The following is a 27,785-nucleotide window of genomic DNA, read 5'->3' as shown; positions in this document are numbered from 1 at the left end:
TTAGATACAGAGAATGGACTTTTGGAATATGGAGCAGAAAACAATTATCAAGAAGAATAAAAGAGATAGACTTTTAAAACACTATATTTTATGCATGTACACACTTTATTAAATTTGCATTCTAAGATATATGCAAGGCCAGCATTTCACAAAACTTTCTATTATTATTCTATTATTCCAAAAGCAGTTGTCATGAAACAGTGATTATAAGTCAAACAGTATCTGTAGGATTATCTTATGACTTCTTGTACTTGTTTTCAAATAGAAGCTTGAAATATATGATATAGTATTAGAATAGGAAGAGGGAATTTTACTTTATAACAATAACCACTTCTCAAATATTAGACTTTATATAAAAATAAAGGGGTACTGTCAAGAAAGCTCATCTGTGGGCTAGCATATGTCTGTCTTTTATTGATTTCAAAACAATCCCTGCACAAACCTAACGTTTCAGTCCATTTAAAGAATAAAAACTGAAAATGAACCTTAGTTTAAACAATAAAGTGAATCATCTTGCCTCTCAGTTCTCATACCACTGGAATAATTTCAATTTCCTGCTCTAGCCCACCACTGGATTTCAAAAAATATATTTAAATATCATCACATTTCAAAGGTTCTCTCCTAACATTCCTACATTTGAACCCAAGAGTGTCCCTTTAAGGCAAAGAAGACAGTAGAGTGAAGGTGGACAAATCTCCTGAAAGACAAAACCATTATCATTATAGGAGCAAAAACATCTTAACATGGTTCTTTTACAAACAGAATAGATATACCGAGTACCATCAAAGAGATTGTCTTTAAGATGGCACACAAGGGGACAGTGGCATTAGTTTCGAAGGGTTTTTGGCCTTTGCATAGGCGAAAGCAACACAGGAACAAAAGCTCTTAGTGGCTGTGATGGCAGTGATTACAATTTAAAATAAAGGACACATCTAATTCTTTAATAGAACTACTGCAAGCTAAGTGAAATTCTCTAATAATTGGAAGAGAACAGGTTTCCCTTCAATAGCAATCTGCTATTGCTAGTCTAGGGGTGCCTTCAAAGCACACCATCTTCCTTAAAAATCCAAGGATCTTTGCCTTCAAAAGACACAAGTGCAGTAGTTTTTGTTTCTTACATTCATTTAAAAAATGGAATAGCATGATCCTAGCAGGCAATGTGCATATTAGACAGAGACAATCCAACCACAATGTCTGAAGATGAAAAGAACACGACATTTTACATGGTATAATTCATAAATAACATAACAAGAGAGTACACTCAGATTTCCTAAATAGCTCAGCCACACATTTCCTTTTGTAAAAATTAAATAACACAGTACCTCACACTTACTAGTAGGTACAGTTTTTATAGCTCAAACAGCTTCTTAAAAGCAGAATGCACGATAACATTGACTTTTTCAGCTCCTAAAAGCTTTCTCATAGAGATTTAACTGCCTTTACTATAAGGCAGTATGTACACAAACTGGATTCCGACTCTGGCAACAACACAATAGCCAAAACACCAGTCACCACATGACAAAACAAACAAATCCAATGACACAAAGAAATCAGATAAAAGCAGCAACTGAAATAGTATGTGGCTATCACACACATAAAGCCTCCTTTTTCCACACTACCTTAGGATATACATCCCTTACAGCACGACAATGTACCCCAAGGCACCTAAGGCCTCATAATACCACCGGAGACACTGACAGCTCCAAGGACCACTTGCTTTGTATGCAAATACATTATTCATTCATTTGTAGATGCTCCACACATCTGGTCAAGGCAGGAATTTCTTCTCCTTGATAACACCACCTAGAAATATCAACAATATTTTATATATTCCTTAGGACAACAGGTTTGGGAGGAGAATTATCAACTGTGGCAACAAAGTCATAAGAACCTGGGGTGACTAACATAGGCATCCTGAAGTTCATTTACATTCTCAGCACTAAAATTGATCCTCTCATCATATACTCCACTAGCAAAGAAGCAACAAGGATAGTGATGGAAGCGACTAGGCATTTCTTCCCCTCTGTGAGAAATGGCAAGTAAGCAGCAGCTCAAACAGGAAAAGAAAACAAAATAATGCACTTTAAGCTAATGCAGAAAACTAAAAATTTAATCTGTTCAAAAGCAATTGGCATATTGCTGGGAAATAAAGGGGTTGGAAACCATGTAGTTGACAAAGAACAACAACAGAAAAATCTCTCAAGCAAGAGAATTTCTGATCAACTTGATCACATCACTGCTAGGGAAAAGAACCATGATAGCAAGTCCACATCAGTGCTTCCCTTAAGCATATAGACTTGAAAGAAGGTGCTCTTTGAGGCACTTAAGAAAAGCAAAGCTTCTAAGTGATCAAAAATCGGTATTTTAAGATTTAGTCATTAAATGCAAAATGAGATTGACAAAAACAGACATGATAGTAAGTAATTAAACTTTAGAGGGGAGAGATACCCCCCAAATAACAGCATCAGAATGACTGACATCTGTCAAACTTCAATCCTCATTATGGATCAAAGTTCTCTGCGTTCCTCACTGAATATTTCATGTGGGAAACGGCAGTTAAAAAGCACTGAGTCAGAAATCGTTAAGTCACTTGGCTGAGAGATCATCCATCAAGATGAACGAGGAGCATGAATTGGAGCATGCTACTGGAGACTGTGCAGGAACGCTGCCTGTAGCCAGTGAGTCTGAGGATAAGCCATTGCTTCTACTACTGCCATCCAAAATATCTGAACTGAGGACAAAGCAAAAAGAATTATAAGCAAATGCAGCTATCAGGGTAAACATACATGCAACGACACGGTTTCAAAGACTCACGCATCAATGGAGCATTTGTAAATAATAAAAAGCATAAAAGCAACAGCAATGAACTAACCTGTGAAATTATATTCACATAAACCCTGAAAGACAAACTTTCAAGGTTCTGTATCATTTGTGAATTCCCCCACCCACAACAGGCAGCAGACTGTCCCAACACAGGATAAGCATTCATAAGCATTTCTCTTGCATGCCATGGTTTTTGCGAGAGGGTTCCCTGACCTTCTGACATCCTCATATTTGGGCTGGCTATATAGCTCAGTTGGAAGAGTGCTTGCCTCACATGCATGAAGCCCTGGGTTCAACCCCCAGAACCATAGGTTAAAAAAAAAATGTGTGTGTGTGTGTGTGTGTGTGTGTGTGTGTGTGTGTGTATCCTTATATTTATCTTTTTACCTTCCGATCAGCCCAGACTCAGAGAGGTGCCACTTCTTGGGCTGGCTAAAGTGTGCCATCAGGCACATTGCTTTCCAGCTCCTCTACTCTAAAACAAACTCTTTCAACCACGTTAGAGCTGACCACTTGCCTACTACTAGAGTGTATGTTTTCTTAGCTGGATACAGTGGCTGAGGCAGGAGTATCACCAATTCAAAGCCAGCCTCAGCAACTCAGCGAGACCCTGTCTCTTAATAAAATATAAAAAAGGGCTAGGGATGTGGCTTAGTGGTTAAGCACTCCTGGGTTCAATCCCTGGTACCAGAAAAAAGAAAAAAGAAAGAAAGAAAATAGTGATTTTCCCCTCCAATTATATGCCTTTGATATTCTTCTGATTTTATGAATTCCTTATGCCATTTCCTTTTTTCTTGCTTCCAAACCTCAAAGGTCTCCCTATCCTCTCCAAAAGGTTCTTTTCTTTGATCTCTCAGGTATTCTCCAGTTAAGCTTTTAAAATGAATGCTCCCTATCCATGGTCCCAATATCCTCATGACCACTGCCACTTTAATGTGAACAACTGGCCTCTGTGTCTGTGTTTCCACTGAAACTGATCTGGACATTAAGCATTTCTTTAACTCAGGCCAGGAATACCTGCCCCATCTAGCCAGGCGCCCACTGTTCCCAACAATCAAGCCAGACTGCCTTGTGGATCTGGCTTCATACTTTAGAAGGGATTTGAAAATTCTTGCAATTTGGCATCAAGCTGCCTTTCTGACTTTGACTCCCATCAATCTAATATATAAGCTCCATGTTCTATATTTGCCTGAATTCACTCATTTGCTTAGTATAACATTTACTGAGTGCCTGCCAAATGTAGGAAGTATGCTAGATACTAGGACAAAGGCATGAAAGAGACATGTTCCCTGTCCTCACTGAATTTAGGAGACAAACATTTAAGTAATCATGCTAATAAATATATAATTATCATTTGTCATACAGCTACTCAAAGCAAGATACAAGGGCCTATGAGTGCTCAACATATGGATAACCTAATCTAACCCAGAGGAACTGGGAAAGGCTGCCCAGAGGTGATATTTGCAGTATAATCTGAAAGACGAACAGGAATAAACTAAGCAAGGTTTGTGAAGAAGCAAGGGTAGTTCTAGGAATCAAAAGCAGGCTAATGTGGTTGTAGTATGGGGTATAAAGAGAACACATTAAGAGACAAAGCTGGAGAGATTAGGCAGCTTAAGAATTTACATAGCTGGTCACAGCAGCACAAGCTCGGGAGGCTAAGGCAGGATGATCGCAAGTTCAAAGCCAGTCTCAGAAACTTAGCAAGGCTCTAAGCAACTTAGAGAGACCCTGTCTCAAAGTAAAAATTAAAAAGGGCTGGTGGAGGGAGAATTGGGGATGTACCTCATTTGGTAGAGTGCTTGTCTTGCATGCACAAGTCCCTGGGTTCGATCCCCAGAACCACCAATAAGTTGGGGGGCAGGGGGACCTGGGGATATGGCTCAGAAATTAAGCGCCCTGGATTCAATATCCTCAGTTCCAAAAAACAGAATTTACACAGTCATATTTTTTATTTTTTGAAAGGGAAAAAGTATATTATTGTAGAATGAGTTATGTGAATCAGGAAATATGGGTTCTAATTTGAAGTTTGGCCGCTAGCTCATTTGTGAGAACCTATTCTGACCTAAGAGGCACTGAGTCTAAATGTTATGAGTCTTTTAATATTATTTTTATGAATTTCCAAGTTAAAGCTATGCTTTATTTGGAAGTCTCTGGGCCATATATTACACTCAATGAAATGTAATCTATCCCTGTCCCCCACTTCTCACTATTCTGTTTTTAAAATGTCATTTCTTACTGTGCACTATGGTACATTCCTATAATTCCACCAACTCTAGAGGCCGAGACAGGAGGATTCCAAGTTTGAGATGAGCCTCAGCAATTAGTGACACTCTAGTCTTAAAAAAAAAAAAAAATAACAGACTTGGATGTGGCTCAATGGTAAAGCACTCCTATGTTCAATCCCCCTCCCCTTTTTTTTCCTTGTCAGTGCTCGGGGTGGAACCCTGGTCCTGGAGCAGGCTAAGCAAGTGCTCTACTAGTAAGCTACACCTCCAGTCCCCAAATATCATGTCCTTTTCTTGCCTATGGAGTGATTTTAGGTGGAGACAGACTACAAATAGGCTTTGGAGAAGTAAAAATAAAAATGGAAACAGTATACTCCACACTACTCCTACACTATGCTCACTGCTGTTAAATGCCTCATTAATAATTCCACTTTTAAGTAAGAAGTTCGGAAAATTTAGCTGGCCCTGATATTTGTTCAACCAAATGGCAAAATAGGTCTAAAATATGAATTATTCAAACTACTGAAAGAAAGTGGCACAGATACTCCAGGACATTGGAAAATCAAAAAGACCTTTCTATTTTCCTTTGGAACATATGTAATTTTTCCTCCTGCAGCTTTTTGCCTAGACTAATATTAAAATGAATTTACTTTCTTAAAGCACATATTGGCTGGGCAGCCGAAGGACACGCTCTATGCTAGTTGGCAGGAAGAAAACAGGCTTAGATTAAAATTTGGCCACCATGCACATAATCTGAATATAAATAAAGAATTCCTTATTCCAACCACAAGACTTATGGTGAGCCCTGGCATAAAAGATTCCATTTGTACTAGAACTTGCTTGCTTAGGTGAATCCACTATTAATTTAGAAATGTATAATATGACACAGGCAGTGGAATTTTTCTTCTAACACTGTTGATTACCTTAAGAGGAATAAACACATGGAGAAGTTACCAGGAAATTTTTTTTAAAAGCTCAACTTTTTATTTCAGGATTTCTTCTCTATTATTACATAAAAATGTATGTAATCTGGTTCATTAAGAGAAAAACAGCACACTTACATTTTAGTTTCCACTGCAATTTAGATTCAGAAGTTGGTGAAGTTTTAGCTAGGTACTTTTGCTAAACATACAATCTAATTTCTGTCCTAATAAATCTGGCATGACTATACATAGTCATGGAAGCAGAAATGATACAGGTCACAAATCACCAACTGTTATATCCGTGTAAAGCAAGACTTATACAATTTTTTGTATCCACAGAGAGATCACCGTACAAAAGTAATTTTCACAGTGATCATTATTAAAGCTTATATCAGAGCTTCTAAAAACAACATAGTCTGGTCTAATTTGAGTTTCTCTTCTTTTTTCACTTAAGCTCTGATAAAGGTGCTAATGAGCTTTACTTCCACTAATGGCCAAAGACCATACAATGATAGAAAAGCAAAGGACCTATACAATTTATTTTGTACAGAGGAATACCTGAATCAAAAGTGAACTAATTCACTGCAGCCACTGAATATACATTATCGAGACAATATTGGAACCACACAACTGAGATTACCAACTGAGAAAGAAGTACCCTGTCTAAAAACTATGGGTGAAAGTATAAGCGAATCATTAAAATAGTCAAAGGAGAAAACAATAATAAAACTAGGATATCCAATGTGGCTCATGTTATCTCCCCAACAGGACAAGGCACAGAGACTCATCCAGTCAATAAATTAGCTTCTGAGCCAGATGTGGTGGCCCTCACCAGTAATCCCAGCGGCTCAGGAGGCTGAGGCAAGAGGATCACTAGTTCCAAAAGCCAGCCTCAGCAAAAGTGAGGCACTAATAAGCAACTCAGTGAGACCCTATCTCTAAAATCTGGGCATGTGGCTCAGTGGTAGAGTCCCCCTGAATTCAATCCCTAGTACCAAAAAAAAAAAAAAAAAAAAAAGCTAGGTTCTATCAAGATTAATGACAGGCACGTAAATGCAATAGCAATCAGTCACAGTCCTATCTAGCCTAGTGAGACTTTGGTATAAGGTAAGACTACATACAGAGCATCCCCAACCCCATGGTATGAACTGAACTACTGAACTGATACATACAGATCTCAGGCTCTATAATCTTGCCTTAGCGGGACCCAGTATTATCTTTCCAAATAGGATTACATATTTAAATATGACCATTTTCCTTTACCTTGGGGACAGGAATTTAAAAGTATCTATACACATGTCTGAGTATTTCATATAAACATCTCTAAAGTCTATGTATACATTCTAAATATTAATCATATAAATTAATTTTATAAAATATATGATTAATATTTATTTTTGTCTTATTTCTTTTTGTCAAAAAAATATTTATTTTTTTACTTGACATATATAACACTAAAAATTATGTTAGAACCACTGAGACAAATTTCAGGCAAAATGTTAAAATAAACTCATTAATACTAATGCACTAGGAAAAAAAATTCATGGGAGAATGTTTCCTTTTATGTAGGAGAAATAGACTATCACTTAATCTTCATAGAAAGGCCAGAAGCCCTGAAAATGCCTTTATTCAATATAGCATATTGCAGATCCTGAAGTCCTGCTCATAATGGAGCAAGAACCACAGAAAGAATTCCCAACATGCAAAAAGAATCAAAGAACCATACAAAGATATACTTCTGAGTTATACTCAAACACTTGATGCTCATAAGGACTAAATGAGAAATGACATAATTCCTGCCTTGTGGTTAATGATGTTCCCCAGATTCGGTTGGCAATGACTTCAGAATTTTTATTTAGTTTATAAAAAATAAAAAGTATGCTTAACTGGACAGAAATCCCTACTCAAATTTAATTTATACTTCAAAGATGTCAGATTTTAAAGACTACCATCTAGTACATAAACTTTAAAGATTGTAAAAACCAATCTTTTTCCTTTCTTTGTTGGGTGGGGCAGCAACAAACTATAAAGAATAAAATGATGAGATAACTACTAATGATGTAGTTATCATCATTAGTAGTTATCTGATCTACTATCTGCTCTTTAAAAGGCAGTATAAGAATTGATGCCTGGGCTGGGGTTGTGGCTCAGTGGTACATCACTTGCCTCACATGTGTGAGGCACTAAGTTTGATTCTCAGCACCATTGATTATATTAAATGAATAAAATAAAGGTCCATCAACAACTAAAAAATATAAGACTGTCACCCTTGGCAATATGAGCCAGGATGCAACTGGTTCCTATCTATCTCTGTCTTTATTCCTAAAATTACAGATGTGTGATTTTAATCAATGAAACCACCTTTAGAAGAAATGTTTCTGCAAAAGTGGGATCCATATTGTCCATAAAGAGAGTAACTCATATTAAACTTTCTTCATCATGGACGCCAGTGTTATCATCAGAATATAAGGTGTCCCAAAAGTCTTGGTATAATTTTAAGTTTTAGTAACCTCAGAGTACAGAGCTAAACACTAAATTTTGACTATTTTGTTGTTGTTTGGTACTAAAGATTGAACCCAGGGACACCTAACTACTGAACCACATCCCCAGCCCTTTTTTGTATTTTATTAAGAGACAGGGTCTCGCTGAGTTGCTGAGGCTGTCTTTGAACTCGTGATCCTCCTGCCTCAGCCTACCAAGCCGCGGAAATAACAGGCATGTGCCACCAGCTAATTTGGACTTATTAATGACTAAAAGCATAATTTGAAAGTTTAGTTCATGACTTAACTATTCTTTTTTTTTAAAGATGGAGTCTGGCTATGTTGTCCTGGCTGGTCTCTACTCATGGGCTCAAGCCCCTCCTGCCTCAGCCTTTTTATTTTGGGGAGGAGGGGTACCAGAAATTGAACCCAAGAGATGTTACCACTGTGTCACATCCCTAGCCCTTTTTACTTTATTTGGAAATAGGGTCCTGCTAAGTTGCTTAGGGCCTTGCTAAATGGCGAAGGCTGGCTTCAAACTGACCATCTTCCTGTCATAGCCTCCGAGTAGCTGGGATTATAGATGTGCATCACCATGCCAGATAAGGAATAAATTTCATTATCACAGATTACTTGGACCATCTGTTAGCACTCTAGGAGTGGTCATGAATATGGCAAATCTCTCCTGTGTAAGGCAATAGCCTTTTGTGCTCAAAAGCCAAATCTTTCCCTTTATCATCAATGACAATGTTCCCAAGGCTCTCATAGACACTCATAGTTCTACTCGTAGGTATGGAAGTACCCAAACCAGAAATTGAGGTCTCACAATAGCCACTGCCATACATGACTAAGGGTGTGCTGCTCAAAGGAATAAATGCCTGGATGAGAAGCAAGGACCCTTGGTATAAATAATGTGCTTTCTCTTTCCTTTCTTAATGGCGTGAACCAGTTTTCTAACATTTGGCAGGCAACCTAAGATGATATCAAAATAAATCTCCTCATCTTCTATTTGTGTGTGTGTGTGTGTGTGTGTGTGTGCACGCACACACGCGTGCACTTGGGGTTGAACCCAGAGCCTTGCACATGCTGACCCCATGCTCTGCCACTGAGCTAAAGCCCCAACCCCCTACCCTGCATGTTTTTAGTTTGGTAAAATGCTGTCATCCTAGTCACTTAGTTACTAACTGGATAAGCAAACCTATTTCTAGTCATGTGCCTATATTCAAACTGACTTTACCATAAAAGTAGTATGCAGTATGCACTAAGTATAGAGTTTCATCTGCTAGTCCTCTTGACAAGCTTCAGGCATTGCTCTTTGCAATCATCTACGTCCACGGAAAGGCACTCTGTACCAAAATTAGCACACTGAGCAATCAGGGACACAGAGATGTGGGGGGTGGGAGAGACTATGGGACTGAATAGCTAGAAAAATCTAAAGGCAGTATTGATCTATGAGTCTAATAAGCAATAATAATCATCTTTGACTTCTTAGACCACTAGAAGTACAGGTTATCTTACACAAAACAATGAGTAAGTTGATTTGGGAAGAAATTATCAATACTTCCTCCATTCAGAGAATATCCTCCTATTTTTAAAGTGAGTGCCTTAAAAAAAAAACACTCAGCCATAAAACTCAGGAAACAAAGTTCTGAAAGTCATTAAGCAACTGTAGTCTTGGATATGAGTACTCAGCAAGTTGACTGGGGAATACTTAAAGATTTCCAGATAGATATTACCTGGTTACTGCTATCTCTTCCCTTCCTTTTCCCCCATATGTATTTCTGCATGTAAATTCTCAGTTCAACTTCAGATATAGGAAAAGTAGTTAACTTTCCCACAAAAACAGAAAGGCCCTAAAGTTACACTACTAAACTAAGATTATACCGGTTGTATGACTGGACCATAAGAATCAGGAAGTATAACCATAAAAAATGAAACCTTAGTTCACATTACAATGAAATGCCCTGAATTTTCCAAAAGCATCAATCTAAATACCACACATCATGGTATTTAGAGAATGCAATGCCTAAGAGAATATGGGTATTCTCTGCTAAGTTGAAAGGATATAATATGAAATGCCAACATAGAAGCTCCAAACAATGTACAATACCCACGGCAAGCCTGTGACTTTCTCACACCAGACAGTTGTTCACACTCTACTAAACCATTCCACCTATTGAGAGGCTGACCTAACAGGAGCTAGGAATGAAACTGAAGCTGTATCCAAAGGAAGTATTCATACCTTTCAAATGATCTGGGATATTCAAAATTATCTAAACCTGTGCAGAGACTCCTCTAAGGAAGCATAAACTAGAAGCTGAATATATTTTTAATTATCCCAATATACTTTCAATGTGGTTCTTTTAAAAATGAATCAAACCCTGGGGGCTGGGGCTGGGGCTCAGTGGTAGAATGCTCATGTAGCACGTGCAAGGCACTGGGTTCAATCCTCAGCACCACATAAAAATAAATAAATTAAATAATGGTATTGTGTCCAACTACAACTAAAATATAAATATTTTTTAAAAAGGATCAAACCCTAATATCCTTTTGATTTTCTTTCTTTCTTTTTTTTTACCATGAACTGAGATCAGACAGCTGTGCAGCATCTGGAGACAGCATGTTGGTTGTGCCCTGGAAGAACCTCTTGGGCTGGCTTTCTGTTTCCATCTCACCTAAAATGGAAAGAGATGATGTGACTTTAATGCAATTTTATAAATATAAGATTAGTGGGCTGGGGTTGTAGCTCAGTGGCAGAGCGCTTGCCTAGCATGTGTGAGGCACTAGGTTTGATCCTTAGCACCACACTTTAAAAAAAGGTATTATGTCCATCTACAAAAAAAAAAAAAAAAAAAAAAAAATTGGTGTGAAAATCAGGTGATCTTTATTTAACCAAAGCTCAGAATGCTTCTTTGAATTATTACTTAAATTATTTCCATGTGCTTTAATATAGAAGAAATATGCTTCCACATAACCTCAAGCAAAAAGTGAACAGCCTTAGCCAGGCACGGTGGCGCATGCCTGTAATCCCAGGGGCTCGGGAGGCTGAACCTGGAGGATCATGGAGTTCAAAGCCAGCCTCAGCAAAGGTGAGGTGCTAAGCAACTCAGACCCTGTCTCTAAATAAAATACAAAATAGGGCTGGGGATGTGGCTCAATGGTTGAGTGCCCCTGAGTTCAATCCGCAGTACTCAAAAAAAAAAAAAAAAAAGAACAGCTTTAAAAGAATTTCTTATTCATAACATGTAGCATGTTATGAATATATTCATGTTCTTTAATAGAAGAATAGAACACAGATTACATCAGGCAAAATGAACCAAAGCTAAATAATAGCTGAACTAAAGCATTACCAAACAGAAAACAAAGCTCACAATAAATAATTTATGCTAGATGGTTAGCAAAGATTATTTTTAAACAATATTTTTTACCTTTATTTTACTTATTTTTATGTGGTGCTGAGGATCAAACCCAGGGTTTCACACTTGCTAGGCAAGAACTCTACCACTGAGACACAAACCCATTCCAGCAAAGATTATTTATGTTTTAATATCTGAACATTTCCTGAGATGACATTAAATGGGTTAAAAATGTATTGTCAGTAGCATGGAAGTAAAAGTTTGCTTTACACTATTTAATGAAAATTAAGATTTAAAAATACAAGTTTGAGGGCTGGGCTCTGTAGTAGAGCACTTGCCTAGCACACATGAGGCATTGGGTTCAATCCCTAGCACCACATTGAAAAAATTAAATAAACAAAATAAAGGTATTATGTCCACCTATAACTAAAAATATTTTTAAAATACAAGTTTTAAAGTACATGTGCAATTAAAAGCAACTATTTTTCAGTTCTCAAATTTGGTATCGTAACGCTAACTTAATCCTATAGATGTTTTCAGAAATGATAACAGTAAAACTTGGCACCAAAAGAAATAATGCTAAACATTTTGCCACCAAGTAGTAGGGTTGTCTTACAACTCTGAATCAGGCAGAAAATGCCCCTTTTCAAAAAAGGTGTGCTTTCATTTAAAACATGCACTTCTTTGAAAATGACATTTTATTTTTTGGTACTAGGGACTGAACCCATGGGCACTTTACCGAGTCCCTTTTATTTATTTTTTTATTTTGAGGCAGAGTCTCACTAAATTGCCAAGGCTGGCCTAGAATTTGCAAGCTTCCGGAATAGCTGGGATTACAGATGGCTAACTGCACTGCACCTGTCCCCACCTTTTCATTCGATGGTGTGGGGGATGGAACCCAGGGCTTGGCACATATTAGGTAAGCACTCTATGACTGAGCTACATTCCCAGCCCCAGTTTGAAAATGAAATGTTATAGACATTTTAATTCATGGTGCTATCTATATACCCAGTAGGAAATAAGTACATTTAATAATGAACTTAAGTTTTGAACTTAAAACTGTACAAGATTTTTATGAAAGAAAAACATTAAAGAAAAACAAATGGAACATTCACTTTTTCCGTATTTTCCATCAATTCATGTTATCCTTCCTCTAGAACTATTCTGAAAATTATTAAAATTCAGAAAATTAATATTTTTATTTCTCCACCCCTCCCCCATGTTTTAACATGTAGCTTTAAAAAAAAATGCTGGGGCTTTCAACTTCACTTTACTATCACAAAACTTCAACCCTATTTTGCAAAGAATCCCTCCATCTGCTGGTTTATCTTGGAATAGCTACAAAACTGACAACCATAGTAATTCATTAACTTCCTGCAACAAAATTTAAGTTAATAATCATAGTTTTATTTTCAAGTATCATTTCTACTTAATTGCCTGAAAATGTTCCTAGAATTGTACATAACTCTTGTAAGATTAAAGACTGTTTATAAAACGTATTTGTTAAATATAAATATTATCACCAATATAAGGATCTATTTTCTATATCACATCATCTTTAGTTTTAAGTTGTCTCAAATAGAGTACTTTTTGCATCTGTGTGTGACCCTATGACTGGAAAGATTTCACCAAACCCTAAGTATCAGTTCACCAATATAAGCAGAGTTGATTTGTTCATTGGCCATGAAGAATAATTTCCACAAAGAACTACTTATTCAATTGCTTTTTAAAATTTTTTTGTTGTTGTAGATGGACATAATACCTTTATTTTATTTATTTATTTTTATGTGGTGCTGAAAATGGAACCCAGTGCCTCATGTATGCTAGGCAAGCACTCTACCACTGAGCCACAACCCTAGCCCTTAATCAATTGTTTTTCAAAAGCCCTTGTGAAAACTCTTTTTCAAAATGCCATCTGATATTTACAATCACATGCTCATAACCCCAGGATTAATGGCTGATGCCTATTAAATTTGCCTTTGTTTAAAAAAAGATGGGCTGGGGGCTGGTGGCTGAGGCAGAAGGATCATGAGTTAAAGGTCAGCCTCAGCAACTTAGTGAGACCCTGTCTCTAAATAAAATATTAAAAAGTGCTGGGGATGTGGCTCAATGGTTAAGCACCCCCAGGTTCAATCTCTGGTACCAAAAAATATGCCTGCCTTCAGGTGCCTTCTGCATGCATCTAAAATTAGTATTTACTGACACCACTTTAGTGCTTCATGATTGAAAATAAGGTAATTAAAGAGAGTACCCAATTACATGGAAAACTCTATAGACCTGAATACATGGCAATTCTTGCTTTGCTGAGGTATATATAATATGGTGACGGGGGTGGATCTCACCTTACATTTGAGCATACAGCATGTTTACAGATATATTTGCTATGACATTATCATACTTCCACAATATCACAATTATGCATCTCTTTTACATTCAGATCACTGAGAGGCAATATTTTTGGAATATATATCATAAATATATGAATAAAATTCAGATTGGAAGTGTAAGAAAATATAAACAGTATCAAATAGCTAATTTACAAAATTTACACTCAGTAGAGCAAGTGTACAGTGGGAATACTTGACGTTTCTTTAGAAAAAAAGGAGAGCAATGCTGTGAGCTCACTTCAGATAAGAACTCCTGTTTTTAATTTAGGCGTGGATGACTTAAATACTAGAAATGTGATACATCCCTTCTTTCCCCCCCAGGTTTATTGAGGTATAATTGCCAAATAAAATTGCATATATTAAAATTATGAAATCTGATGATTTGACATGTACTTATTGTGAAATAAGGCAGTCAATAATTCAATCAAGTCATTTACCTCTATCACTTCACTTACTTACCTTTTGTAAGTTTTTAAGAACATTTAAGAGCCACTCTCTTAGCAGTTATTAAATACATATACAGTATTGTCAACCACTGTCACTATATTGCTACATACCTTTTCTTTTAAGAGGACCAAGAACACTGGGCCTAATGCACTTGACTGGACTCTGACTCCTCCTGCTTTGATGAATAAGCAAACAGAATAAGGTGAAGTTCTTCTAACAGATGCAAGATAAACAGTATTATAGCTCATCAAATAAGCAAGCAAAATTGGCAGTCATATAGGTAGAAATGGAAAGCGCTTTTGTCACTAGACTTAATAACTGAAATGTCAATACATGATTTGATCCAGAACATGCAATCTGGAATGACAGCATTTTAAGCCTTTTTAAAATTTTTTTAAATTTATTTTTCAGTTTTCGGTGGACACATCTTTATTTTATTTTTATGTGGTGCTGAGGATCGAACCCAGCGCCCCGCGCATGCCAGGTGAGCGAGTTACCGCTTGAGCCACATCCCCAGCCCTTAAGCCATTTTAAAATTAATTCCATAGGACAAAACACCCATAACAGCTTAACCAAAAAGAAACATTATTTAAAAAGTTATTTAGGGGCTGGAGATGTGGCTCAGCGGTAGCGCGCTCGCCTGGCATGCGTGCGGCCCGGGTTTGATCCTCAGCACCACATACCAACAAAGATGTTGTGTCCGCCGAGAACTAAAAAATAAATATTAAAAAAATTCAAAAAAAAAAAAAGTTATTTAGATTCTGACAAACTTGTGTGTGTGTGTGTGTGTGTGTGTGAGAGAGAGAGAGAGAGAGAGAGAGAGAGAGAGAGAGAGAGAGAGAGAGAGATACTAAGGACTGAATTCAAGACCTCACACATGCTAGGTCAGGGAGAGGGAAAGGGAAAAGAAGAGGAGAAAAACATGGCCTGGGGAACACCTGTAATCAGAAAGCTGAGTTCAAAGCCAGCCTCAGCAACTTAGGAAACCACTAAGCAACTCAGCTGGGGATGTTGCTCACTGGTTGAGTGCCCCTGAGTTCAATCCTGGTACAAAAAAAAAAAAAAAAAAAAAGAAAGAAAGAAAGAAAAGAAAGAAAAACATGTCCATTTTAAAATAAGCCTCAGTGACAGAGCAGCGAGGACCATATTCAAAGCATAAGGTGGGGGCTCGGGTTGTGGCTCAGTGGTAGGTAGAACCCTTGCCTAGCATGTGTGAGGCCCTGGGTTCAATTCTCAGCACCATATAAAAATAAATAAAATAATAAAGGTTCATTGACAACTAAAAAAAAAAATTAAAAAAAGCACAGGTGGACCATTATTACATTCCTGCCTCATTACCTTCCTGAGTACCTGGGATTATAGGCATGTGCCATTACTGGTCTATAATCTTAATTTTTTCCCCCCCAAAAAAAGGATAAATTAAGCTGGGCGCAGTGGTGCATGTCTGTAATCCCAGTGGCTTGGGAGGTTGAGGCAGGAGGATTATGAGTTGAAAGCCAGCCTCAGGAACGGCAAGGCACTAAGCAACTCAGTGAAACCCTGTCTTTAAATAAAAAACAAAACAGGGCTGGGGATTGGCTCAGTGGTTAAGTAGCCCTGGGTTCAATCCTCAGTACCCGCTCCCCACAAAAAAAAGCTAGGGAGTGATACTGGCCAAATTACAGTGTTATATTGTGTACATGTGTGAATGTATAACAATAAATCCCATCATTAGGTATAACTATAATGTATCAATAAAAAATACAGAAAAGTTTATAAAGGAAAAAAAATAAGAAGGATGAACTGTGTGTGTGTGTGTGTGACCCCTCTAAATATAAATCAGCACTGAGTATCAAAAATTGGAATCTGGTAAACTGTTAGTGACAGAATAATAGTGATGCACTTATGGGTATTCTTTGTGAAATTCTTTCAGTTTTGCTACATGCTAGAAAAGTTCCACAATAAAATATTGGGGAGAAAGTTCACTTACCTGGAAAACCGTCTTGGATTAGGAACAGGACTTGGTGGCAACCCACTGCTACTCACAAACATTTGTAGGGATGGTGAAAAGCATTGCTAGAAAAATATATTTAATATTAAAATATTTCTAGTGTTCCAATCTTCAGAAAGTTCTTTTGAAAATGACAGAAATAATGTCCTCAAAATTGCTTAGCTTTCTATGTGTGAAATATACATATATATACATTTTTTTGAAATTGTTATCATAGGTTTTCATTGATTTTCCCCTGAAGTTATTAGATACTTTAAAAGTGAGGTGATTTGTATACATATGTTTTAGAGAGTAAACACTGTGTAAAAGATAGCTCATATCTTGTCAATGACCCTACCTTTCCAAATCCTCGGGTGGGTGAAGGTGCTGGAGAAACTGGAGTAAAGTCAATCCTCTTAGGAGAATATAATTTCTCCGACTTGTCAAAATCACTATCACTCTGTAAACATAAAGTATTATCTCCTCATAACAATTCAGGATACCACAGCTCTCATTTACTACTATAACACATTTACATTTTAAGAGTAGAAATGTAGGGCCTCCAATATTACTCTGCTGGGAGAACAGATTAAAAACAAGAATCAATTTATCAATTTAGAAGTAGAAAGGACAGAGGCATATGAAAAAATTAACAAAGCCAGTGAACAACACATAAAGTTTTTTTTGTGTGTGGGGGGAGAGGGTATCAGGGATTGAACCCAAGGGCATTTAACCACCGAGCCACATCGCCATCCCTTTTTATTTTTAAGACAGGGTCTTGCTAGGTTGCTTCCAGCCTTGCTAAGTTGCTGAGGCTAGCTTTGAACCTGCTATCTTCCTGTCTTAGCCTCCAGGGCATGCACCACCACACCCAGCAAGATTTTTAAAAAATAAAAAACAAGCAAACATGGGAAAACTTTACCAGACTCAAGCTCTCATCCCATGATTGGCTTATCTGCATTGCAGTTTGCACTTCCCTAAAACAAACAAAGAAAAACCATTAGTGTTTACAAACAAGACATATCAGAGTAGGCCCTGCTCTTTCAAAGCACTAACCTCTCATGTGCAGTTTCTCTATTCATCATATCCAGGCCTTCTTCCTACACGGACAAATGTAAAAAAAAAAAAAAAAAATAGAATTTTCATCCACACTGTTCTCTATTTCAAATAAAATCAAAAGACTTCTCAACCTCATTTGACAGAATCACAAGGGAGCAGAACTAACGTTCTAAGCCTGTCAACCATGCCACATGTCTATTTTATCTGCAAACTTGGAAAATTTTTAATCTGTCTCCAACTACCCAGAATTGCATCCTGGCCCATTTTTAAGATTTAAGTCTCTTTTTTATTTTTATTTTTTGGGGGTGCTGGGGATTAAACCCAGAGGTGCTTAACCACTGAGCCACATCCCCAGCCCTTTTTGAGACAAGGTCTCGCTAAGTTGCTTAGGGCCTCGCCAAGTTGCTGAGGCTGACTTTGAACTTGCGATCCTCCTGCCTCAGCCTCCCGAGCCGCTGGGATTACAGACGTGTGCCACCGCGCCCGGCTAATATTTAAGTCTTGAAAATCAAAATCAAAATCAAAATGTAAAATCCAAAAAACTTCAGATCTGAGCTAGTAAGTAAAATTTACCCTTTTGATTTGAAGCAGTCTGCTACTAGGAATACGATTAGGTGAAGATGACAGCAACTGGAAAGAAAAAGTAAACATTTACTATTTTCTGAATCACAAAGCAGCAGTCTGCTGTCATTATTGGTGTACCAACCTCTTTCTAGATAATTTTTCATATTCTTCTTAGAAATTCAGCTCTAATAAATCCTGAACATTAATGCACTAGAGGCAGTACATTCAGTCTTTAGAAAGTACACCAGGTGTCCAACCTCAAAGCACCATCTGTTGCTAGACAGGCACTGACTTTAGCACTTTCCCCAAATGAGTGTAGAGCTGTATAAATGCAGGGGAAAAACACTCTTGACCATGGAAATATCCATTACCCCCCTTATCTAAAATAAGGAACATATGAAAATGGAAAAAAACAATGTTATTTTTTATTAGCAATGTACACACAGAGAAAAACAGGCTAACAAGCACAGTGTAATAGTTTGTCTATGATTAATGTTCTCAAAAAGACTACACTAAGATTTTGCTTCTATGACCTAAATCAACGCTGGGATTTAATCAATAATGCTACCACCACAAATCTTACCAAAGAAAAAGCATTGTGGAAATGCAAGGTATACCTTTAAAATAACTGTTGATTTCCCTTAGATCCTCCCCCTTTTAATAACACAAAGCTAAAATGATTTGGGGGCCAAATTATGTTCCTTCAAAATAATCGCAATCTGGCCACAAAATATCAGATACAATTCATATCAACAGATCTTAGTTTTAATAGCCATAAGGTAAACAACTGTAATTCATTCCCTAAGAAATGCAAGTGAATCTTTAACACTACAAAACCAAATAAAACAAGTATCCTGTTTAAGAGGTCCTATACCATTAAAACTTTTTTTGAATAGGAATGTAGTGATTGGTATAAAATGTTTATTTTAGGAAAAAGCTAATTCAAGTAAAATTTTCAAGTATTATCCACTGAAATATGATTTTTACCTCAAATGATATCCCTTCATTACCATACCTTTCTTTTTTCTCTCCTAGGTTTTGAAAAGAGAAAAACTTCACCAGTGAAATCCTTTTTAAAAGTTCTTTTTTTCCTGTTATGAAAGTAATAAGTATTTACTGATGAGCACTTAATAAGGTCATCTGAACAATGCGAAGCTACTAGGCAAGCAGATAAGGCAGAAAGACTATAACAGGCAAACGTGGAAGAGCACACACATGTCAGTCAGAGAACCAAAGAAAGCTGACAACCCGACTGTGGCCAGTCAGAAATGCAGATGCTACATCTACATTATAACTTGTTAATTTTAGACAGAACTAGAACAGTGGACCAGAAAGAGAACAGCAAAGCTGTGTCCAGAATCAGAAACAAGAGTAATATATCAGCTGGAAAAAGAAAAGCCAGGAGATTTAAGGAGGTGCTGGCTAATGATGCAAAGGAAAGCAAAGAGCTAAGGCGGGATAAGGAATGAACCGCTGGACACCGGCAATTTAAGTGGGCATTGGTGACATTTTCAAGGACAGTTTTTTAACAGAGTTGTGGTAGGAGTATTAAGATTACAAATTGAGAATAAATCAGGAGACAAGGAACTGCAGGCAGCTGAATGTCAATTATGCTTTGAAAAGGAGCCCTGGGAAAGAAAGGAGAGACCTACAAAAAGAAAACACTTTGTTTTCCCCATATTAGATGTGAGTTGGGAGAAGAAAGTGGGAGGAAAAGACTGATGGCACAAGACAGAGGAGATAATAGTGAAGTGACAGGAGAGTCAGAAAATGTAAGAACCATCAGGGAAAAGCATCCTACATGATGATAAAGGCATTTTAAGGAGAAGAAAAGTTGACATTTATACAAGATATGTGACTGTCTTCTCTGTAAAGTAAGAAGGGTCATCAGTTAGAAGAGAAAGTGGTGAGACAGTACACCAGCAGTCTAAAATCAAACAAATTTAGAATATGGCTTTGGAGAACAGCATGGAGCCAGTGGCACCTCAAACCCCACATGTCCCCAAAGAAATTCATCCGCTTCCCCCCCAAACTTCCAATTCTTTCAATTTCTCTACTCCTCATTACCATTCCCAGGGTCACGAAGAAACAATTTCAGTCACTTGGGAGTCCTCCTTCCTGCCCTTATACCCAGTCAGTTAAAATCATTAAGACTCTGCTTTTCCCCACCTCTTTCACCGTCCGTTTCTTTCCATGTCATTCGCCAACATTTCACTCTTTGCAGGTTACTATGGGACACACAGAAGTACATTAAGTTTTACACAGCATCGCCCTTTCAAGGTTGATGGAGTGCTTTAAGAGGCTAACACAGAAGGGTAAAGGAAACCTCCATATGACGCAGACAAGAGATTGCAAAACTCCTCTTTGGATCCTATCTGGAGTTAGAGCTGGAAAAAAAATGTACAGAGGGCTGGGGATGTGGCTCAAGCAGTAACACGCTTGCCTGGCATGCACGGAGCACTGGGTTCGATCCTCAGCACCACATAAAAATAAAGATGTTGTGTCCACCAAAAACTGAAAAATAAATATTAAAAATTCTCTCTCTCTCTTAAAAAAATGTACAGAGTATACTGTGATATAATGCATACAGTGTAATTGATATCATGATAGTTGAGGATGCCTGTGCACAGGAGATATAAGAATTAAAGTGGGTTCTGAAGGACCAGAAACTAGAAAGGAGGGGTAGGGTACAGTAGCAAAATGATCAAGCAAAAGCAGTGAATCACCAGAATTCCTTCAGAAAATAAGGTATTTGGGGACAGCCAGAGCAAAGGGTATTTGTCAGTGTGAGAGATGAGCCTAGACCGGAATTGTTAAGAATCTGCACATCTTACAAAAGAGGCAAGCAGGGCTGGGGATACAGCTCAGTGGGTAGAGTGCTTGCCTCCCATGCACAAGGCCTTGGGTTCAATCCCCAGCACCAGAAAAACAAAACAAAAGAGGCAAGTGAAGTGTACAGAGGCAAATTCATTTTCCCCTTCTTTTCTGTGCTACTCTTATCAGGTGCACAGCTGTATAACATGTAAAAATATTTCTCAAGTAGCCAGTAAAAATACTTAAATTTCCTAATATCCTCAGGGAAGGAGGTGAAGCGAATCAAATCTCTAGATAGCTAACATCTCCCCTTTAAGTATTTTGAGCCATTCCAGCTGAAATTTCCCCCTTTCTCAGAGTACACCAAATGGAATGACACCGAAAGATTTCTACTCTAATCCCAGCTCTGCCACTTACTATTGTGTGATTTGAGTCTTAACTGTTGCTGCTTTTCATTGGCAAAAGCATCTTTTGCTCTGCCTACTTCAGAGGGGTTGTTGTAAGAATTAAATGCCTGAAAGTACCTTGCAAAGTGTAAAATACCATACAAACATAGGTATTACTGGAATTTAAGAAAAGTCTAATGACCCAGGGATCCTTAAGAACGTCACTATACTGCTTTATACAGGTGAAACCCTCAGGGAGTATCAACAGGCGCCTCTTAGTCCTTCTGCCAAGTCACAAACTTTTTTTTTTTAATAATTTCTGTTTTTCAGTTTTTCCTTTTCCTCCCTCACTAGCAGCTATTAGTATACCTTATCACAAATGTAACTCTTCTGATTTGCTGCTTCTCATATGCTACTGGGTTGGAAGCTTATTATAATTGTGCATAAATTTTAAATGATTCAGAGGTCAGAGAGGCTCTCCTATAAATAAACCGATGAACCTTTGTGCACAGACTGGAAATCTAGTTCAGCCATTTAGATGTCTGTGTGCTTACATCTCAGATGTCTTCCAGAGCACTGAAGCTGATGGAAGAGTGAGTTCTATATGTGAAGTGCTACCATATAAAAACCTTATAATTTCTACTGGACCAACCATCTAATAAGGTGATCTCGAACACAGCAGCTCTGGCCATAGAGAACAATCACAATCAGCATCATCTGACAGATAAGTGTCAGAAACACACTTTATGTAAGTGATTTTTACATCCTAGGACAAATAAAGACCACTATTCTCAGCTATAATTAGAAGTTAATCCGGACTTATCTCACAACTGTGATGCAAGTAGTGATAAATAACAATAAATAAATTTTTAAAATACAAAAGTCCACAGCAATTGTACCAAAGCTGAATGGCCAGAGCAAAAGTAGTAAACAAGACAGTTAAAATAAATCTCTAAAACCAATTGTGCACAGCACATAATTTCCAGGAAGAACTATATTTGGAAGTATTGTCTCCAATCCAAATCACTTCAGATACTTACTTTGATACTTACCAAACTGTGACGGCTCATAATTGTTGTGCTATTCCTCCGAGTTCTAAATGTGTAAGGCTGAAAAACCTGTGAAAGGTCACTGAAAAGTAAAAATAAAACAATTAATATCTTCTAGAGAAAGATCTTCCAAATATGTTAGCATCAATTCCGTAGTTCACAGTGAAATATTCAATGGTTCCTCCTTTCTTCCAGAGGACCCTCCGTCCTCCTGGCAGAGCTGCCTGACTGGTGTGCTGGGGATTACAGGTTTGCCAAGATACTGATCTCCTCAGTGGTTGGGGGGCAGCTCTGAGCAATGTGGGGCGGAGCTACAGACTGGTTCATTCCAGCTGCTTCTGGTCAGAGCTACACCCCCAAACAGGTCCCCCCTCGGATGGAAGCAGCGCATCTGTATATCCCAGAGAACCACGAATACCACCATTTTCTGCATGTGCCATTGAGCCCTGTTCTACAAGAGAAGCCATATCAGCACATATCCCAGGACCACCCAAAGCAAGTGTCCTACCTCAGAATCAATGTTCAAATAAATGTACCTGCACTATTTTTTTGTTCAGGAGGCCTCTTCTGCCTCACATGCTCTCCTTCCTACCACTATCTGACAGAATCCTTCCTCTCCTTCCATGCCCACCTCAAACACCATGCCCTCATACAGGCAGGGCACAAGCCTCACATCATTCCACAAACCTAATGCAATCATTACCTCCTGTGAACCCAAGAACACACTAGGAGATGACATACTTCTTGACACCCACGTTACTTTATCTCTTTCCGTCTTCTCCTTTTGAAAGAGGGTCGTTTCTCCAGGCTGGTCTTGAACTGCTGGGCTCATACACCACCATGCTCAATGAAACTTTTTTTTTTCCTTTTTGCAATGCCGGGGATCAACCCTGGACCTTGGGCATGTTAGACAAGCACACTACCACTGGGCTACATCCCCAGCCCTGCATGCACACTAAGCAGATGCTCTATCACTGAGCCATGACTCCCAGCCCCTACTTTACCTTTCATTAAAGTGTTAGCCAGTCAGGGTAGTGCACACCTGTAATCCCTGTGACCAGGCTGAGACAGGAGGATCCCAAGGCCAGCTCAAGGCCAGCCGGGGCAACATAGTGAGATCTGTCTAAAATAAATTAAAAAGAGCTGGGGATGTAGTCAGTAGTAGAGTGCTTGCCTAATGTGTGAGGCCCCAGGTTCAATCCCTAGCACCACCAAAAAAAAAATGTGTTCCCCAGTGCTGCAAAAGAAAAGTGTCTTGTGTCTTAAACTTCTTGGTGTAGAGATGCTTTTTTTATTTTAATATAATATCTCTGCAGTTCCTAGCAGAGTGCTGTGCCCACAATGAGTTCAAGAAGGATTTTCAGAACTGGAATGAGCTTCAAAAGACCACTGAGATTGCCTATTTCTACTCTCCTAATTTTAAGTGAAAAAAACACTCAAAAAGGTTAAATGACTCATTTGTGAGTGTGGCTAGTTAGTAAAAACTGGGACCAGGCCTGGTCTCCTTACCTTTTCTTTTATCACATCACATGCTACCTTCCAAGTACTTAAATCATTATTCAAAAAACAGTGTGTTTTTTCCTACATATGTCTAAAAGCAGGTCAGTAGGATCCCCCTAGTATCTAGCAATTGCTTGATCACCAGAATTTAAAAGACAACCAAAAGAGAAAACAGCTTATTCTTTTTTAAAATTTTTTTAGTTGTTGATGGACCTTTATTTCATTAATTTATATGTGGTGCTGAGAATCGAACCCAGTGCTTCACACAGGCAAGTGCTTTACCACTGAGCCACAACCCCAGCCCAAAAAACAGTTTATTCTTAAAAGTATAAAATAAGACAAAAAGTCACTCCATCATCCCTTCAGTTTCAAAATTATATTTAATAAAAGAAAAAAGTAAACCTCTTTCCCCCCCTCAAAATACAGATGTTATAATCAGTTCAATAGACAAGGATTACCCCTTTCTTTGCCCTCACTGTGCTTGATTAATGTTTTTGGCTAATTGTATTCCCATTCCATTTTTTGGACCAATGCCATTTTTTGAAAGGATCTCATAAATTGGCTCTCTACCTAAGATGAATTGTCTACTTATAAAAGTGAAATGCAATAGGCTCAGGAGGTGAGCCAACCCAACCTTCACTATCACAAGATTCTACTTTAAAAATAGACCCTCTAGTGTCTTATTAAAAAAAAAAAAATCACACAAGACCCTGCCGCTAAAATTAAACGATCGACTCTTTCCATAATTTTCTCAAACCTCTATTCTCACTAATGTAAGTTACTAGAAACCTTTTTTTTTTAATTCACTGAAATGCATTTCAGGCAGTTTTAGAATTGAAAAAGATTTCAACAAATCCAAATCACTTAATATGACATGAATACACCATTTAATTAGAAGTTATTAGATAAATTGTGATTTATTAAAGCAAACCTCTGTTAATGCCAGGGTTCCTAAACCAAGCTTAGAAATAGCAGCTCTTAAGAGACAGGTGTCAAGTTGCAAGCTTAGGTCCAGGGGTTCAGTCTGACTTTCCCTGGTGTAAATTAGCCAGGACTAGCAACCTTTCAGAAGCTTTCTGTGATTTCTTTTAGAGTGAGGCAACCCCCAGGTGGGGGGTGGCTGTTTTTCCCCAAAAGGCCCAGAGTTTGAGGTCAAACTTTCACTCCACCTTGGGACTCCAGTCACTGTAAAGCAAACAAGTCCCCAACCCCTCTATTTGGACAGCCCAAATGAGCTCAAACTTGCATTTTAGGGAAGGAAGATTGCTTGCATGGGGTCAAGAAGCTTCTTAACCCCATATACCATCCTCCCCAGTTCTGCTCACCTGAGCCCATGGATCAGGGGAGCACTGTTGGATCTCCTCAGGGTGCCCCCATGAGATGTACTAGGCTCAAAGTCCAGCTCCATTTTCTCCTGAGCCATGTCGGAGACTTGCAGGTAGGCACAGCGGGCAGTGCTCAGCTCCTGGTGCTTAGCTATGGGCTCCCAAGACTCACTGCAGGACTGAGCTGCTGGGGACTGGCAGCTGGGGGCGGGGGCTAAGGGGCGGAGTCTTAGGGGCGGGGGCTAAGGGCGGAGAAAAGTAGGAGAGGAGGAGGGAAGGAGGATGCTGATGAGGAAGGGAGGCTGGTGGAGAGGGAGGGGAGAAGGATGGAGAGATTGTTGAAGGGTAACAGAATCAAGAAAGAGGATGAGGAAAAAAGAGAGATGGAGGAAAGACAAGGATGGAGGGAGGAAGAAAAGGGAAGGAAAGAAGCTAGATGGAAATGCAGGACAGGATAAGAGGAGCAGGGCAGAAGGGGAAAGAGGATGGGGGAGGGTAAATGGGGGAATGGGAAGATGGGGGAAGGAGGGGGAGGGAGAAGAATGGGGAGCGAGGGAAGGATGGGAGAAGGGAGGAAGGGCGATGGGGAAGGGAGGATGGGGGAAGGGAGAGGATGATAGGGGGAAGGGTAAGGAAGAAGACAGAGGGCAGGGGGGAGAGCACAGGGACGGGAAATAAGGATGAGGTGTGGGAAACAGGAGAGAGGAAGGGACACAGAGGAAGACGAGAAGGAGGGGGAGGAAACTAGGCAGCGGCGGAACTCATGCTTTCCCGCTGAGGACCACCAGCGGGGCTTGGCTACAGGTGCCGCGGTTGCCCGGGCAGCGGTAACACCGAGAACCTGTCAGTTGGGCAGGGCCTGGCAGGGAGACTTCGGTAGCTCCAGCTCCCCATACTCGGGGACTTGGTCCAGCCCCCCATGCTCCGGACACAGCCCTGGAGGCTCCTGAGCACTGAGATCGAAGCTTCGCCCGTCCCTGCCCCCCTCCCGCCTCGAGGACTGGTTGGGGGTTCGATCCCTCTGCCGCCGCCGCGGGGCCTCCTCTTCCTCTCTTGGGTTCTAATGGCCCGGGGGGAACCCGATGGGGCCAAGACCAAAATCTACAACCTGCAGTCTCTTCCGCCTCCCACGCTTCGGAAGCGGGAGCCTCAGCGGGGCCAGTTCTTCCGCGTCCGGGAACCCATCGGGTCCTGCGCACGCGCCCGGCGGCCTCTCCAATGGGCCCGCGGGCACGGAGCATGCGTGACAGCCCCGCCCCTCGACCCTCCTTTAAAAGGGAGGAGCGTTTCCAGGGGGCCCGGCGCCTTGCTCAATGGCATTGGCCGGGGGACCCTGGCGCCCTATTTCGAAAAGAGCCAATAGTTAGAAGATGCTGGAGCGGCAGCTTTCAGGAGTTTGAACCAATATTCAAGGGAAACTGGGAGACACGAGATTTCCATGTTATTTAGTCCCCAATTTATACACTCCGACCTCTAGGATTCCCGCTCATTTCTTAAATCCCTCGATTTTTTTGGTCTTGTCTGAAGGGGATGATTTATATTTTAGATCATCCATTTGTATGTACATAGAAAAAAATTTTTTTTTCTTCGTAAAGCTTACGAAAATCCTAACAATCATAACTCGAGTGTGTGAGTGCTGGAATTTTTCTTTATTAATTATCAAACACCTATGTAGCACTTACTCTGTGCTAGACAGTTCTGTACTGTAACAGCTGTAGAAATATTTTCTCACTTAATCCTCACCACTAGAATGGCTCTGGAAGTGAGAAGGCCATTGCATTGTGTTAATCATACACACCTAGAAAATACAGGACATAAAAATAGTTATGAAATTAGTTTCAAAATTTAGCAAAAATAATTTTCCCTGACTCTTCATTTCAGTTGTCCCATATTAACCTTGCCAGTCTCCCTGAGTTGCTTAGGGCCTTGCTAAATTGCTGAGCTTTCAGTTTGTGATCCTCAGGTCTTGGCCTGAGCAGCTCCTGGGAATACAGGAGTGTGCTACCATGCTGGGCTGTAAATAGGGTTTTTTTTTTGGCAGGGTGGGGGGGTGTACCAGGGATTGAACTTAGGGGCACTTGACCACTGAGCCACATCACCAGCCCTATTTTGTATTTTATTATTTTTAAATTTTTTAAAAAATATGGACACAATATCTTTATTTATTTTTATGTAGTACTTAGGGTCGAACTGAGCTTCACATGTGTGAGGCAAGCGCTCTACCACTGAGGTAAACCCCAGACCCCTATTTTGTATTTTATTTATAGAGACAGGGTCTCACTGAGTTGCTTAGTGCCTCACTATTGCTGAGGCTAGCTTTGAACTCCTGATCCTCCTGCCTCAGCCTCCTGAGCTACTGAGATTACAGGTGTACACCAGCACACCTGGCTTGTAATAGGGTTTTTTTTTAAGTTGTATACAGACAAAATGCCTTTGTTTTTTGTTGTTGTTGTTGTTTGTTTGTTTGTTTGAGGT

General features: G+C 39.2%; 1 protein-coding gene and 2 non-coding genes across 10 annotated transcripts; 1 reads left to right on the top strand and 2 right to left on the bottom strand.

Moving 5' to 3' along the window:
- On the bottom strand, positions 1 to 26,482 carry Pabir2 (PABIR family member 2). 8 transcript variants are annotated; one of them, XM_026405609.1, is made up of 11 exons: positions 26,419 to 26,480; positions 25,311 to 25,552; positions 22,489 to 22,567; positions 18,246 to 18,302; positions 17,670 to 17,713; positions 17,536 to 17,590; positions 16,972 to 17,073; positions 16,614 to 16,699; positions 14,755 to 14,819; positions 11,033 to 11,129; positions 2,587 to 2,731 (listed from the first exon to the last, which is right to left on the bottom strand). In XM_026405609.1, the coding sequence occupies exons 2-11, from the start codon at positions 25,406 to 25,408 to the stop codon at positions 2,587 to 2,589; spliced, it is 828 nt and encodes a 275-aa protein (XP_026261394.1). In that variant the 5' UTR covers positions 25,409 to 25,552; positions 26,419 to 26,480. The 8 variants fall into 8 exon arrangements, with proteins under 8 accessions (XP_026261398.1, XP_026261399.1, XP_026261400.1 ...); XM_026405613.2 differs by lacking the exon at positions 2,587 to 2,731 and adding an exon at positions 1 to 1,803 and having other exon boundaries at positions 25,311 to 26,482; XM_026405614.2 differs by lacking the exon at positions 2,587 to 2,731 and adding an exon at positions 1 to 1,803 and having other exon boundaries at positions 14,755 to 14,816; positions 25,311 to 26,482.
- LOC113194538 (small nucleolar RNA U109) lies at positions 7,536 to 7,680 on the bottom strand. Its single transcript, XR_003302306.1, has one exon. It is a non-coding gene; the product is annotated as a small nucleolar RNA U109 (small nucleolar RNA).
- Positions 20,504 to 20,625, top strand: LOC113194537 (small nucleolar RNA SNORA26). The gene has a single exon (XR_003302305.1). It is a non-coding gene; the product is annotated as a small nucleolar RNA SNORA26 (small nucleolar RNA).
- Positions 26,483 to 27,785: the final 1,303 nt, after the last annotated feature.

Source organism: Urocitellus parryii, chromosome X (assembly GCF_045843805.1).
Source record: "Urocitellus parryii isolate mUroPar1 chromosome X, mUroPar1.hap1, whole genome shotgun sequence".
NCBI classification, from domain to species: Eukaryota; Metazoa; Chordata; class Mammalia; order Rodentia; family Sciuridae; genus Urocitellus; species Urocitellus parryii.
The sequence above is the reverse complement of the archived record's forward strand: the minus strand, read 5'-3'. Positions and strand labels throughout refer to the sequence as shown.

Excerpts from the sequence above, each read along its gene's own strand:
- Pabir2 (XM_026405609.1), bottom strand. The coding sequence starts at position 25,408 with ATGGCTCAGGAGAAAATGGAGCTGGACTTTGAGCCTAGTACATCTCAT. Across the intron at positions 17,074-17,535 it reads GGGATGAGAGCTTGAGTCTG|AGTGATAGTGATTTTGACAA; the intron begins GTAAAGTTTTCC and ends TTATGTTTACAG. Across the intron at positions 16,700-16,971 it reads CCACCCGAGGATTTGGAAAG|CAATGCTTTTCACCATCCCT; the intron begins GTAGGGTCATTG and ends ATATTTTTCTAG.